Genomic DNA, 16,930 nt, shown 5'->3' on the forward strand with positions numbered 1-16,930 from the left:
TATAGGGTGCTGCACACAACACTCCCGGGGACAGCATGGAAAGGGGTAAATAATCTGGTAAGTGTCAAGAGCAGTTTAACGTTGTCGTTATGTGTGTGTTACAAATAGAAGCCCTTACGGGGAGATTGAATACCTTCACAAATAGCAATTTAATGGTTTTACGGGACATTTTGAGACACTCGATTTTAATCGCTTTTTTGCCCGCGAATTCACTCCGCTCCTTCCTTTGACCCTTCTCCTAAACCGCATTGCCCATCTTTTTTGGCTCATTTTCGCTACATTTTTTCGAATCACACAATCGCGCGCGTACACACACATTAAAGTCCACCGAGGGACCACCACCTTTGAACCACATTTCGGGACGGGAGAAGGAAACATCAATCAGAAAATCATATTTCTTCGGTGCCGCGGGGTACGTTTTGTTGCTTCTGCCATTCCGGACCGGACCCTGGGCCCGTCCGTTCCTTCGGGGGCTAACGCAACAGCACTTGGCGGCGGTGTGCGGTGGCGATGACGGCGACGACGACGACGATGATGATGTACGCTTTGCCGGCGAGCTTTGCGGGCTCGAGGGCTTTTTAAGGTTTCCCGAGAACGCACACAGCCAAAAACTACAGATTCCGATTCTTTCCTCTTTTTTTGTGTATTTGTGTTTAAAGGCTTCTGCCAACGGCGAACGTGAAGTTGCAGGCTTGGAATTTGACGTTTAGATTTGATGTTGCTTTTCAACACTCATCTTTCGGAAGCACTGTATTTTTTCTGGGTTTGGTAAAGTCACAAAACCACCCGAAGGTTTGGTTGGGTGAAGGGTTTCATGACTTGGATTCGCTACCCTTTTTTTGCTCGCCGAATTCAACGACCCTAACGCTCACTCTCGCACACTCAAACCGGATAGCACTTTTGCATGAAAGCTTAAGAATTAATGTCACAACATCACTTAGACCCTTTTTTGTGCTAAGCACTAGCCCGCACTCACCACTGACAACCTGGTCCTCCGATAAGCGGAGCGGATCTTTTGCGGATTAAAACCTTTCTTGCTCTGCTTTTCTTCCTGCGCAAAGACAGCGTGTGTGCAGCGCGCAAGCTTCGACCAAAAACACGTGCACTCGCGACGAAGCTTACCGAACGACTCGCCCGTGATGAGAGAGACTCCAAGCGCGCGCGCGCGCGCCTGGTTCCCTCGCGTAGTGCGTGCGTGCACGAGATTCAGTAAGGGAGTGAGTTCCTTCACCATAGCGCGAGCGTGAGAGAAGGAACGTTTGATGCGAACAAACGCAAACTGCTCGTAAGGGTTGGTTGGGGCCTTGCTGTACGGGATTCCCTTTTGCAGGGGAGTTGCCGGTCAGAGAGCGCTAGGTTCGTGGGCGATACTCTTTGGGAGAGTTTGCCCCATCGATGAACGCTTCGATGTTCATCCGATCGCGATCGGGAGCTCCCCAAGCGCGAAATTCATTCGAATGCACCAGCTGCGGTTTATCTTATTCGAATTTAGGAACTTTAGAAGAGTTTGCTTTCAAAAACATTTAATCCTTTAATGTTGTGTACCTTGAGAAAACCATTCTGAATGCAAAAAGATGTAAACACTACTATTCAATACATTATCGTTTGAAATTCAGTAGACAATTCCCAACAATGTTTGCTGCAAGACGACTCCTTAGCAAAAATCAACCGAATCAATGCATCCCTGCTGCAACGAAGTCCCCTTTTCTCGTCCCCGCCTTGGGTCCGGATCGACCGGTCGATGACAGTTTATGAATGGGCTTTGCGTGTTGTGCAATACCTCCAATACGCCCTTCCACCAAACCGTCCACTTCAAAAACCCAGTCGGAACGGTGCTACAAAGTACACGGTAGACACTGGTCCCGCAGGTGGACTTGTCCTCTGGAAGGAAACAGACAGCCCAGCAACACCATACGGGCGACACGGAGGAAGAAAAAAAAGTAAAATAAAACACAGAAATAAACATGCGACTTTTGCCTCCCTTCGAGCCAGCCTCCGTGGGCTCGCCTCGCGATGGAATGGAGAAGTTTATGCACACAGCCACCAACCAAAAAACTACTCCACTACCACGCAAACCCAATCGGGTGACCGTCACCGGGGGCGCATACGGGTGGGCAGGAAGCTCAACGAAAAGCGAAAGAAAACCACCTTACACAGCCCACGCATCATTAAAACGAGACCCAGTTCCGCGAGTCCGCAAAAAAAGGCGGCGCGGCACGAAACGCAGCGCCTCTCCCAGGGCTCACCAGACCGGGGCCGATTTGTTTTGTGTTTTTACCTTTGCGCTTGTCTTAAAGTTTGTGTCCAGCGGAAGTAGGACCTAGTGGGGGGAAGTGGGTTCCTTTGAGGCTGGCTTGATTCATTGACAAACTGCCCTTCCCTGCCGCGAGCAGGAATCTGTGTGTAAAGGGTTTATGAATGAATGCATTTTTTTATTGGTGAAATCTTCAAACTGCAGAGCAGCGTGGGATGTGGCTGCACGTGGGACACAACACTGCCTGCCAGAGGAACACAATCACCCCCCCTCTTTTGGTGGGGACACACCGATTAGCGCGTTTGTTCGAGTCGTCGGAGGGAAACAATCATCGGACACAGCGGCATCGGTGTGCTAACGTGCGATCGTTGTCACTTTCTCTGGAACGGATAGAATTTCACCAAAAACAACACGAAACAAGACATTATTCATTGGGGAAATGATGACTTTGTTTTGGAGTCACGTTGAACGGTTGTGGGATGTAAAGGGAGACCAGCATAAACAGCTGCATTTATCTTCGTTTTCTATCATTGTGGTTGTGATAGGAAGCATTGAGTGTAAACATTTCGAAATGAAATTGAAAGTTTTCTGGATGGAAAGACGTCTTTAGACATTTAGGCCATGAATTGTGTATGGGAGATTGGAGTGGAGTTAATTCCAGTGCAAGGTTTTCGTGTGCGCCATTTCAGACATTATTCTGTGCCAGTGAAGTTGCCCTGTTTGTAAAAAAAAAACCGCTCCACCACTCAAAAGCTGTCATAATTGTAAGGCCACAAAGCGTGAGATTACCCTGAAGCTCCGTTGCAGCTTGTCGTGAGTTCAAACCCGCCAAAAACGAAACGTGTTGGTGTTCAATGTTGGAGGTGAGAAAACCCGATTTCCGCCACCGAGTCTAGTGTGCCGTTGGCGTGGGCAAAAATTGGACCAAGAGCGAGAATTGGCCGCCTCGACGCTGGCCTAGCCTAGTTCTTGCGGTAAATCCCACTAGCTCGCGATCGATCACTGATGCATTACGCGTGCGATCAATCGATGCTGGGCTGCCGCAACAGCACAGATTGACAGGTCGGTGTGAAATTTATTTAGGTTCAGGTGCGGTATGGGTGTTAAACATACACACACACACAGAGAGACTAAAAAGGACGCCGGATATGGTGGGCCTAACCCCTAGTCCACCCGTTTGGGCCCCAAACGCGAACCACAAATAAGGAGACAACAACGGCGAGGACTATGACTCAATTTCGGTCCGCAACACACTTCTCGCGCTCGTGGGCAGTGTTGGAACATGTAGCGCAAAAGGAAGTTTGCTCTAATTGACACGGTTTCCACCGATTTGGACGTTGTCCGCCGGATTGACCGGTTGTTGGCGCGATTGTGCTGCTTTGTGTCTGTGAGAAGCGCTCATAAAGGAAGGTGTCATATATCTTTAAGGCAACTGTGTCGGGCTGATGCTGACTGCTTCGATCCCGATCGACAGTAACATCTCTATTAGAGTCACACTCAGTTTGTGTGTGTGTATGTGTTGATTGTGGCTGCTCCTAATGTGCACGAGACCAACATAAATCTCGTTACTTCGCCCATAAATTCCCGCCACGGGTTGAGGTGAGCAGAGTTAAATTTGAATTATTACGATCGGGCCCGCTCGATATGTTACAACCGAGTGCGGCATCGCCGTAGTTAATGCTGTGGTGTTGTGTTTACCTCTCACAGCCCTTCCCACTGCCCCCCCCCCCCCCCCCCCCTTTGTTGCATCACCTCCGGGCAGAGGGAGAGGCCGCGAGATCTCGGCAAATGCAGCGAGAGACTCTAAGTGCGCACGCTCAATCAAACGATCGATTCAAGATTCTATTCGAGCGCCGTTCCAACCACACCCAGCCTGATACTGTCTTCCGGCTAGGAAGTTTCGCAAGTCCTGCCTGCACGTTCTATTACGGCAGAGGCCGCCAGAGTGTACGATGATTAGCATAGTCAACGGTAGGGCATAGTTCCAACGGGCCCGAAACCGGGCGTTGTCAGCGCGTTGAAGTGTGTTTCCCAGCCGTGGTAGGCTGCCTTCAATCAGAATCAGATGCGCGAGATCTCGATGGCGTGCAAGCAAATTTGTTTGCTATTTGCCAAACCCACGGAACCACGGCTTTATTGTGTACACCACCAACCAACACATCCAACCAGCATGCCCGGATCAAACCTAAAAGGTGCGGGATTGCAAACGGAGTCTGCGCGGGAAGTGAGCGCATAAATCATCGCAAAAGTCGTTTATAATGTCGTTTAATGATATGCTCAAAGTAAATATAATAACCACTATCGAACGAAATTCCTGCGGGATAATTTTGCCAGATGCATTTTCCACGTTTTCCGCTTCTTTCTTCAAAAGGGGAATGGGTGGAGGGGGGATGATTTGAGCTCGTTCCCCTCGTGCCCCCGAGAACGGGCAGGTCAACGTAAAGTCAAAGAAGCGGAACTGCACGCGTTACGTTCATTGGGCCAGTTGGATGATTGGGCTCTCGACGACGACAACAAGGCGTCGTTTGCGTGAAATTGAGTCGTTGATGGGTAAATTATTCAGAAAATATGGCGCGTTTTTAAACGCTAGAAGAAGTCAGAAAGGCAGTGCCTAAAATACTGTCAACATGCTTCACAAACTCTGAAGATACGGAAATATCTTTAAATTAAGCAGGAAAGCATTTCAGCAATAGACTTGTTATTGATCATCCAATATATCTGGAGCAAAGGTCACTGGACAAGTAAGGACTGGAAAAGGCAACAGTCGAGAGTGTTCCTTTTACCAAAGAAGAGAGCAAAATGAGTTCTAACAGGCTAACAAAAAAGGAACCAAGAATGCTAAGTGAGCAGGAAATGTAAACACCGCAAGAAAATGGAGCAAATTATAGCACATTGTTCGTAGAGGGAGAGCCTTAGAGGTACACCTTACTCCACTCCAAGTTGTCACGTTCAGCACCAAAGAGATACCTTTTCGTATCTTGTGCATCTTATCGACAGAAAATTATTTTTTAAAAAGACTGCCCGCTTATCTCCCTATCATTATCGTCATCGGCATCAGCGAATGTCCAACGATCCTGTTCTTGTACTTGGGCTTGTTCGTGTGAGCGTTTTTGTTCCTTCAGAACATTCTTTTTCGTATCTCAAAACGTAACCAGCAGAACAGAAGATCAACGCTGTGCCGTGAGCGGAACTCGTGTTTTTGGACTTTCCTTAGACGTCCGTTGGATTTAGCCCAACCAAGACGCCGAACGATAAGACGAGACCGACCGACCGCCGCTGTCGGCATGCAAATTATGATTGAGAATCGGCGAACGGCGAGGTTATTGATTCTTCGGTTGGAGTTACCTCACAAGACGAGCTGGAACACGGGATCACAGGACGCTTGCCAATAATGACTTTATCCTTTGGACTGGGGGCATGTGCTCGGGGCGCTTGAGGGTTTGTTATTTTATTCTCTGCCCTGCGTTCAGGATGGTGTTTACATAATGCGAAAAATGAATCGCGTGCTGGTAAAGGTAAATTATCAATTTACCAAGAAGAGTTTGAAATTTTGATGGATTACCTGGCACGCACATTTCTTTTTCGTTTGTTTTTGTTGGAGCATAAAGCTGCTTTCTTGGAGAAATGCTTATAAAAATTTAAGGTTTGAAGATCTATTAGGATCTTATACATCTTTCATTTCGATACGTTCTTCTCTCAAGTAATTGAAGTGATCAACAAATGTCAGTTGTCATTAACACTCTTTCGATGGACCTCATCAGTTAAGAGCAGACGGCAAATCATTCCAAAGCTTATAATTAGCAGCTTGTTAGTCGGTGCACACATTTCCACCTGATCCTTCGACCACTCCGAGGTGCTAGAAACACTTATTCCTTCGCTCGACAAAACCCGCCTGGAAGATGCGCCAAATCGATGTGCTGCAACGCGCCTCCTCTCAGCAATTAAAGTGCAGTTAGCGACGCTGTTCGGTGCTGTTGTGGCGGCCTCAACTTGATTCGTTTTTGACGCCGCGGTCACACGCCAAAAAGGCGCCCGGGCTTAGCACCCGGGCCCGACACACGAAGCGATCGAGCAGTCATGCAAACTGGCAATGAAGAGGATCAGGAATCGAACCGGTTGGAAAACTGCATTTTGTTTTCATTGCCCGACGCGATAAGCATACCCTTTCGCGTCGTTCGATTGACTGGCAACGCTCCCGGAGCAATATTCTCCTCCGTACTGCCCGCACCTAATCTAGACTAGACTAGAGCTTCACTATTGCGTGACTTTGGGCAGTCACCTCTAGCATCTCGATTGGTCAACGATTTGAAAACGGAACGTGTGCAATCCGGGGCACGATTTTTCATTTGCCATTCACTACACTGCCGCCCCGCAGATGCAGTTGTAAATGGGTTTCCATATCTTATTCGCTTCTAAACCGGGTGACCGGAGGACAGCCCCCGACCGCGGTGTATTGGCATTTCGTGACGCGTTGATTTAGTGCGATACCTAAATCATTTAATTTCCCTCACTTTTACGATCGGCAGAGATGCTTCACCGAATGCGATCAAATCAGTTCCATTAGCGGGAACGCACGCAACGGATTTGTGAGAGGACCTGAACCACATTGGTCGTTTAAAAAAAGCTCTATAGTTGTGTTGATGCAGTATTATTTATGCATTTAGTGACACAAATAAGCCTTCCTTGTGACAAAGTAGCTATTCTGTACCGGAAATGAGCCAATTGATTTGAATTTATTAATTTTTATTAGCTCATCAAACCAACCCCAGAACGACCGCAAAGGAAACGTCAACAGATCTTTACTGCGCTACCCAATCGATGATGATAATTCGATCGCTTTCGGGGTAGCTCCCTCCGTGGTGCTACAAGGTGGGCATAATTTTACGATTTGTGTAACCAGTTTGCACCTCAAACCATTCCACCCATCGTTGATTAACGAGCCACTTATGCCACCGTGTGCCGTATCTCGCCCGCGGGACTCGCCGTGCGCTGGCAAATGGATTATTTTCGATCGTTTGCAATAAACTGAACCGCAGGGTGGTGGTGGTATGATGATCTTGCCATTTCTGCAATCGCCGGCCGAGGAAGATTATTAACGCAATTTAACCACGCCACGATGATACTTTTGCCACCTTCACGTTGTTGAGCTGTGGGAAACGATGCACACAGCAAGACTATTTGCATTCTGGACTGGTAGGTGCGTTTATCTTATCGTCAAGTACCGCACTTTGTTAGATCGCTTTGATGCGGTGCTGCCGTGACCGTGAGTGTGTGTTTATAGCAGGCGAATCGGCGAGAGTGTGAATGTTAAGCAGCATCTGGCAGGCAGGTCCAACTCCCACGCAAGCCAACGCAGCTGAATAAATTCCGCCCAGCAAAGAGGCTGCAAATGCCACTGGAAACGAATCGTTTTCGCGCTTGCACGAACTTTCCCAACGCACAAACAGCGTCTTCCAAACGTACTCCAAAAGTGCTCCATTCAGCTGCGATGCTCGGTCGGTGCAAGCCAAGATGCACGGGAGATCATCATCATCTGCAGCAACATTTCTCATCCCTACACCTCCATCGGCTCGTGAAAGGTGTTGAAGATGAAACGACTCCTCGATCGCTACAGCCAGAGAAGGAGAGATCAAGCTCTCACCTAGAGCGATTCATAAATGTGCATTTAATGCGCACCGTTGTGCAGCGTGTTGGAATGCCCAGTACATGAGTAGAAGAAGACGGTAAAGCGATCCCCTAAACAACGCCATCAGCTGGCTGCAGCGCAAGATGAGCGCAGCGCCGGTGGCAAATATTTACACGCATAACTTATGCTTGCTAGGTTGCTGGTTTGCTGCCGTCTGACCGGACTCCTTGCGAGCTGCTTCCGGCGATGGTATGATTGAGCAGATAAGAAGTGCCACTCGAGGTGCCCACGGTTGGTAAATATGTCTCTTTTTATACATGATTCTCCCATGCGGGATCGTTGTAGCCTTTTGTGCTCTGTGGATGTGCCTTTGTGCATCGCTACAGCCCGCAGATGAGCAAGCAAATTAATCACATTTATTTGATGACGAAATAATTTGCCATCGTGTAATGTCTCTCCTTATGATAGCATTTCTGGTGAGCCAGTGGAAATGTAGAAGGGAAATTTATAGGCTCGATTTGTTAAACGGAGACGTTTTTCGTTGCTTTGTATCGGGTGAAAGTTTGGGAGTCTTTTCCAGCATTAATCCAAGCTGTATCATTATTATTTTATCAACTCGAAGAGAAGATCATGCTTTCCCTGCATTTATACCAGACACCTCGATCCAACCATTCACACCATTCATTTGATCTTCCTTAATCTTAAGCCGAACTCGAAGCTCACTGCCTGCTCCCGAGGCAACCGATCATTAGGCATGTAATTAATGTTTTACCACGGAAAATTAATACCACTCGACAGTGTACAAAGTGCGCACTCGCGGCAGTCGCGTAACCAACGGGCACCGATGCACCGATTGCAACGACACACATTGCGGCCCACACAAACACCGGATCGACCGGACTGCTGCTACTGGAATAGCCGCTCTCGGAGTCTTTTGGTTTTGGCCTCGATTCGGAACGGTAAGGCGGTAGATCAGTCACCCGACGATGAAACCCCCTAAACAGCCCCCAAATCCGTGTGCGGCTCGAAGTTATAAATCATTTCTCACAGGACATGGTGGGTCCCTCCAGTCCCACACGCACTTCTCTGCCGCTCGCACAGTGCAGAACCGGAATTCAAGCGGTTAATTTGCGATGGCGGAACGCCAAATTCTGCCCCAAAACTGTAGAAACACTAGCTCTCAGCGCATAAGGCATAGAATCGTTGCGGCTTGTGTCTGCGCCTTACGCACGCTTCTAGCGCGAGCATTAATTAAAATCCAACGCCGCAGGAATGCCTCCCGCAACAAGACACATAATTAATGCTGTTTAACACTCCATTGGCTCAGCACTTCGTCCCGACAGTGCCGGGAAGGGATCCGACTGGATCAATTTGTTTCGTCACGTCGTGGGGAAGGATTCGTTCCGAGGAGCTCCCTATCGAATGCGATCTTTGCGCGTGGTGCACAAATCATCACGGTCTGCTTGGGAAAGGCCGCAAAAGAAATGACCCTTTGGAGGTTTTTTTTTTTGGAGGAACGACTTTCTTTCCAAAGGTCAGAAGGTTCTTTTTGGAAAGTACTCTGTCCAAGCTAGTGAGAGATAAATCCGATTACATTATCAGCGGGATCGCGTTCAGCCCACCAGGCCAGTACGTATGTGGCTTGCGAAACGTTAAGCTTTCAATTTACGATCCTCAAACTGATGCGCAAATAAGATTCGTTTAGCGAAAGGTTAAACGGTTTGAGTAACTCTTTGACTTTTTACCATTTGCCATGCAGGTGATTGGAGCATTGGTTTTTTGGCTGACGTTAAGTAGGATCAAAAGCGGTTTAAAGTGCATTTTCCGCCTCCGGTAAACGATCTTTTCAGTACGATATTTCAAGTATGCAATAAATACTTTTGGAACCAATATTCTAAATGATTTGAGCCTCTTCAAACATCCACACAAATCGCTTCGTCTTCGTCGTGTTTTTCAATCCGTTTTCTCCTTTCAACCAGTTCGCTGGCTTACTGACCCAATTATCCAACCCTTTATGGTACAGCCGCCCGGCTCGATTCTAACATGCACCGGTTGTAAAAATGCACCGTTCTCCCCCAACCATAAAGATCAAGTTGATTTTTTCCGTCACGAAAAGCGCGTCCCTTCTTGCGCTCCCCCCTCCCGACGATCAGCTGCAAAGTGGAAACAAGTTGCAAATGATTTATCCCACCGCAGCCGCCGCCTTCACCGCCACGCTATTGCAGCTTTGATATCCCAGTTTTTCGGAGTCGTTGATGGTCGGAACACTTTTTATTACCTTTCCCCCAAACCGAAACCGTGACGCTGCGGAACCACGGGGATTCCGGCCTTTCGGATCCGGCCGATCCATGGCAGCATATATCCCCATGCTCTCGGGCAGCCTGTTCCGTGCCTGCTTCGTCGTTGGCGCTCGTCGGGGGAGTAGTGAGTACGACATGGGAGTTGAACGACAACAACAGGTTTATGCGATGATTTATTCCGCACCATAAAGCTCTAGAAATCATGTGAAATGATCACACGGGGTCCACGGGGCTGCTGGGACCGTACCGACGCGATCGCGAGATTCATTCATAAACGTCTAATCAACGATCGGAACCCATCGCTCAAGGGGTCGGCTGGGAGAGGTACTCGGGCAGTTTGGGGGTGCCCATGTGGGGTGAGTTATTGAATGTCTGATCAGAGTTTATTGCACATCATCCATCTGGTGCCAATTCTAAGCAGCAATCATTCGTCATTCGTAGCAAAAAAATGGCATAGTGGGTTCTAATCCGGTCGGTCGCGATTATGCTGAACATGAGCATGGTGGTATGTAGCGATTTATAAGCGAGACAAGTGCTTAATTAATTTAAATGTTACATTTGAACAGATTAACCACTGAATCCGGCTGGAGCTAAGACGACTGGCGATTATGATTTGTTTAAAGTGGAATTCTCTGTTTTTACCCCCTTCACAAGACGCCCTCGCGATGCGATCCACCGACCCAGACAAAGATCACTCAAGGTCTCGCTGCCCTGCATATCTCAATCAAAAAAAGGGCCAGTAAGGGTGAGATTATTTTTTCAGCACCCTGTAACGGGGCCGTCATTCGCTTTTTTACCTTCCATCGCACTTCTCTTCCATCTTTCGCTCTAATCCGAACCGCCCGTGACGGTCCACCGGGGTAACGGAATAAATCAATTAGTACAACACACGCCACGGCAACCCCCCACCGTAATGGCATCGGTTGTGGAGTGAGGGATGAGAAGGAGAGGGAGGAAGGGAGGGTGAACAAAAACAAAATATCGAAAAAGCCATTTATCTTCGGGTACGATCGCACCGGCCCGATAATACGATGGGCACGATCCTTCAAACTGCACAGGTCACCCAATAGATTGAGGGGGGAGGGGGAAAGAGAGTGTTGGGTGGATGGAAAATGCAGTCATAGGGAACGTGCACACCAAGTTCCCTGTTGGAGGATAAATGGAAATAATTCAATCGACTCACGATTTCCATCAAACCAAAAGCACACTCGTCAGGCGGTCCTATTTTTGCTTTACCATGACCACCGAAAACAAAACGAGACATTTCAAGAATTTCCAAGAGCGAACGAGAAAGAGAGAGAGAGCAAAAGTGATGGAGAAGGGCTTACACATTCGCTCGAACGACTAGAAATGTTTCTAGCTTTCGTTCGGGCAGGGTAAAGCCTGAAATGGGATGTATCACCCTGTGAGGTTGTTCCACTAATCGATCGACAATCTCTGCTCACGGACGGATTGACATGCTAGTTTCTGCTTCGTGTATGTGTTTGGAATAAGAATTCAGTATTCACCTGCACAGGACTTTGGGTTTTTGATGCAACACCCCACCCACGAACTCGCCCCCGGGCACAGCACGGAGAAAGGGACGCCGTTTGCACGAGCAGGATATAAATAACGCTAAAAGTGCCATAAAACAAACTGTCAGGCGCGATCGCGGAAAATCGCGAAATTATCACCAACGCCACCCTCTGTGGCCCGCTCGGTCGGTGGCAAACAGCAGAAAAACAACGCGCAAGGGTGCAAGTGCACTAAACTGCACTATTCATACCCCACCAGCCTGGGTGTCTTCCCTTTCGCGTTTGCGTTCCACCAGACGCACGGAGTGAACCATGGTGGCTCCAATTTGTCTGATGATGCGATTAATCCCATTTCCACTCCTTGGCTGCACAACCTTTTTACACACACACACATGCACACCGAGTTGGCAGTCAAGATGCAGCAGCCGGTGCTGTTTTGCTGCCGGTTTCTGTTTTGCTGAGAAACCCCCCGGAGGGGGTTAAGAAGGGAACAGGGATGCGCCTCATCCTCTTCTCAATTCCCCCTGTTGCGGTTTTTGTTTTATTGCATTTTAATGTGCAATTTCATAACGGATTCATGCGGCGTGGCAACACCGGGTGACACTAGCGATCGCCGACGAGGCCGTTGTTGTTGTGTGCGAGCGCGCGCGCGTGCACGCCAGGAATTCTGATCAGCTGCAGTTGCAGGCTCGCAACTTGTTGACAGCAGCCGGGTGAGGGTGCGAGGACAATTGGGCGATCGAGGTGAGCCTTCTCTCGCTTGTCTCTCTTTCTCTCTCTTCTTGCACGCACATAAATTACCATTCGGAATTTATCGCTTGCAACAGCCGGAACAGCAAACGGTGTCGTGCACCAGCAGCAGCAGTCGGCCGGTAAGGTGCAATTGCACTTCTGCTGGTGATGATGATGTTGAATTGCTCCACCGATAAAGGAGGAATTGGTTGGGGATGCTAGGAGGGTGGAGAAAGTGGATTAAATGCCTCTTTGTTGCATTCCGGGCGAGGTTTTGGGTTGGGCATGTAACATGACGTGCTAGCAGCTGAGATTAAGTCGAGCAAAAAGTCTTGAAACAATCATGACTGGCTGAGTCAGCGATGTCATCATTCAACTTTTTTTGGCAGAGATTTGTAGCTCTAAAGCAAAATGTTGATGTTCTACTCGATGGCTTTGGAAGTTTGTTTCAACTTGAAAGTAAAAAGCGTTTGATGTAGTTTTGCTCCAGATAAATCGGTCAAGATCAGTGAAGCATTGATGCTTTTATAACCGACTTGCTGCACTGAAATAATACCTTTTTTGTGATTATGGTTGCATATTTCACATTTCAAAGTGCGAAGAGTAGCAACACTTTCAAAATATTACTGTAGGTTTATGCAAAAATACAAACATTAACCTTTTACTTGAAGGCAAACATTGCTGTACAAAAACATGCTTGGTTATAACACCGCAGTCGGCTGCAGACCTCACCGATTGAGCTCCAGGGTTGATTTATACACTGTGATACAACTGAGACTAGACCAGTTCAAGTCCGCCGCCGCCTTTCTTCTCAATTCAACTGCCATCAAACCAGCGTAACCGGTGATGAATCGATTGAAAACCATTTGAACGCGTCCAACCGGAACGCCGCCGTCGATGATCGCGATGCACATCTTCAAGTAGTCAACGATAGACTCCCGGCAGATGTGGGCCATCAAGAGTCTTGTGGGGAGAGGATGGTTTTTACCTCCCCATTTCGATTACAACACGCCACTGCCCCGGAGGTGTCGAACCGGGGAAAAGAAAGACCTTTCCCAATCCATGTTCACCCAATTCAAGCTTCTTCTGTGTTAATAAAACTCATCTTTATAACGTCCGATTTGTACTGCAACATTCCGCGCGGGGTTTCTCCGCTGCTTTACATTCAAATTGCCCCAAAATAGAAAGGTTATCATTCGAAACGGAATGAACAAAAAAATGTGTGCTCCCTCAGCTGCGTGTGTCGAAGACCCGGGTCCTCTCGAACGACAAGCTTTTATTAATTTTATTCAATAAAAATTCCGCAAAGTCATTAGTTTCTAATTGATTTATTATTAATTTTCATATCAATAGCACACGGGCGGGAGCGAACGAGTGAGGCATAAATCCGGATCCGCCAGCATAAGACCCAGGGCGTGCCGCCGCCGTGTACGCAGGATGATGATGATAAAGTTGTACATTTTATAAACTTCATCCCCTTCCTTCTGCTTTCCAGCGAGAGTCTTTCTTGGGGCGCGCGCCTCAGTTCAATTAATTGTGGCACAGAGAGAAGAAAACAGAGGAAGAGAAAAGAAAAACAGCCACGTCAGGGCTATTCCCCGTCCAATACGTCGCTCGATTCGATCGATTTTCCCTCACCACGATAAGTGACCGCATCCGGGGACGCACGACCAGTCGGACGGCCGGCCAAGTCTAGCCCGGGCCCCTACGTCTACGCAAGCACAAAGTCTACAAAAGCAAATTACTCATCACACGATGATGGCGCGACTAGGCGCGACCTCCGAACCACCGTCCGCCGGCCACCCCCAAACCATCCCTGTTCAAGCACATTGACCACACACGACGGCGGACGGTCGTTGTTGAACGGGAGGTAAATTGCCGCCAAGACTACCGCCAAGGCTTTGTCGATCGGGACAACGTGACGCGGAGACGCTTGGATCGCGATTAATTTTCCCAATGAGCCGGCACAGCGCAACAACACAACCTGCCACCGCCTGCCACCACCACGATTGCGATATCTGTTGCTTATTGCAAAAGGGTGTGTGGACAAATCAATCGAGAAATGCCGCCCAGCTCGATACTACCGTACACGCACCGCCAATCGGGTCGAAACGGCGAGGCTGACGGTTTGTTTGCGGAAGCAAGGTGTCATGGCTCAAGGCGAGTGCGCGTTTGCTTACCCGGGCTTGTGAGTCAACCATGGGGGGGGGGGGTCTTCTGTGTTGACAAAGCGGCCTACGCAAATTTGGCAACCCTAAAAAGTCAACAGTCCGTCAGCTTTGTGAATTATTTGTCCCAAAAGCGAAGGCAGCGAAGCGCAAGCGGAATTGACGGAGTCGACGACCAGGCAGAAACGGGACGATCGTCCGCGGCTTCTTGATATCTCGATGGATAACGCTGATCTGTTTGCTTTTGCAGCTTATTACAACGATCACACCGACAAAAACCGGTTCCACCGTCATCGTTTCACGTTTCGCACAAAATACATAAACTTCCATCAGCCACCAATCGCCTCAAAACCAAACCCCAAAAAAGTGAAATAAAAATCACCCAAAAAATTGGCGATCGAAGTAAAACTTTTTAATTAACTCGCAACGGCTCGTCGTCGTCGCGTGGTGTTGGACACGCTGGCGCTAAAAAGAGAAGCACGAACCGATCGCTGACGCTGCTGCCGTTGGGACGATGCTGCTTTGCATGCTCCAGCAAAATAATTACCCCATCGATCAATCAGCCAATTTTATGGTTCATGTCTCGCATTCTGCCCGCTGACCGAACGGCGATGCGCGATGTGATGTTTGTTTACTTTGCCCAAGAATGAGGATGAAAGCAGTCCGTTTTTTTTGGGGGCCAGAAAGAAGAAAAGAGCATTTTTTCTGCTCTGGAAATGGTTTATGGAGTATTTTCGCACACTTGCATGCTGCACGAACGATCCGGTTGGGAGTGTGGGTTTTAGGGAGGATTCTTATGGAGGGATGCAATCAGCATATTAACGAGAGAGCTGAGAGGAAGCATGTTTGGCATTTGTTTGTTTTTTATGGGGCTTGCGGATGGTTGTAAAAGTTTGAGTGATCGGTTTTATAGCAATCAAAGCGTTTGACTTATTTATTGCTGTTATTAGCATTAGCGATCTCTCCTCCAATAGCAATGTTTCAGAAGGCTTGTTTTTTATTCCAAAATATGAAACTTATTAATTTGTTATCTTGCCGTGATAAGCCAATGTAATCCAAACGACTGCAGAGATGCTGCAATCATTAATTTACCCCATGGGCAACCGCATCGTCGGTTCAGCGCCATCTACTCCGGTGGTATGGATTTAATAACTTCATAATCAATAAATTGTAATCTACGTAAAAGGTAATAACGATAACAATAAAATTAATCTTGCCGCCGCGACTCGAGCAGCGACTGAAGATCGTGTGGTGGCGCCTCTTGGAATACCGTACGTGAAAGCATTCTACATACGATCAGTGCACGATCCATGCCCTTGCACCAGTTCTCCAGAGAGAGAGATAGCAAACACACAACGTGATCGTGGCTGTGTGTCTGTCGGGGAAGTGCATTTTCATTTAATCGTTTCTATCGCTGATGACTATCGACAGCAAGCCCCAGAATTGAGTCGTTCCACTGATGGATGCCGATGTTTCCCAGCACGATCTCGATCGCTGTTTGAGTTTGCATTCGTTTCGGTGCATGCTACCCACTTCCGTTGAGATCAGGGCACGAAAGCGACTTCATTCTTCATCGAACTCTCCGTCAATTTGCCGTGCTAATTTGTTACGGCTTGCAAGGGAACAGAAATCAATGTAATGCCACCTACCTTCACATGCACCCGGCTGCTCGTCGGACAACCCGAAGAACTCTTCCCGGCAGCGATCGCAATGGATGCCCTCCGTGCCGACATTACACTCACACTGCCCACTCACAACGTTGCACACCGTGCTGGCCGACCCGTTCACATTGCACGCACAGGCCGGACAGTCTAGATCTAGATTGCCATAGCCCACCTGTGGACAGCGGAGGAATACAAACACACAACAACGACCATGTTTAAACCGCTCCACGACAACGATTCTCGGGGCGATACTTACATCGCACTCGTCACAGCGTCGGCCACCGTAGCGCGGCTTGCAGATGCACTGGCCCGTCGTCACGTCGCACACGTTCTCGAGCGCGCCCAGTTCGGAGCAGCTGCACGGCTCACAACCATCATCCGGAACGCCCCAGTAGCCGGTTTTGCAACGCTCGCAGCGCCAACCTTCTGTATTGCCACTGAAGAAATGGACGAAACAGACGGGGGAAACAAAAACTCGTGAGAAACACTTTCAAGGGCTCAATGACGACGTTCCTCTCATCATACTTACACACATTCGATGCATTCTCCAGTTTGAGCATTGCAAGGCCCTCCATGACAAGGACAAGGCAGACACTGACCACCGATCACCGTAGGCTCACCGTAGTACCCATCGTCACATCTGAAAAATCGTAACTCCAATTACGCTAGATC

At 48.4% G+C, this 16,930-nt stretch overlaps 1 protein-coding gene across 2 annotated transcripts in view; it reads right to left on the bottom strand.

The window, feature by feature from the left end:
• Positions 1–16,930, bottom strand: part of LOC120959450 (laminin subunit alpha-1) — a 76,306-nt gene that overhangs the window by 27,257 nt on the left and 32,119 nt on the right. For both annotated transcript variants that reach the window (XM_040382836.2, XM_040382837.2), the window contains exons 8-10: positions 16,788–16,898; positions 16,515–16,695; positions 16,244–16,430 (exon numbers count right to left, since the gene is read on the bottom strand). In XM_040382836.2, coding sequence (XP_040238770.2) covers positions 16,244–16,430; positions 16,515–16,695; positions 16,788–16,898 — 479 coding nt within the window. The remainder of the gene's footprint in view (positions 1–16,243; positions 16,431–16,514; positions 16,696–16,787; positions 16,899–16,930) is intronic.

Source organism: Anopheles coluzzii, chromosome 3 (assembly GCF_943734685.1).
Source record: "Anopheles coluzzii chromosome 3, AcolN3, whole genome shotgun sequence".
Classification (NCBI taxonomy): domain Eukaryota; kingdom Metazoa; phylum Arthropoda; class Insecta; order Diptera; family Culicidae; genus Anopheles; species Anopheles coluzzii.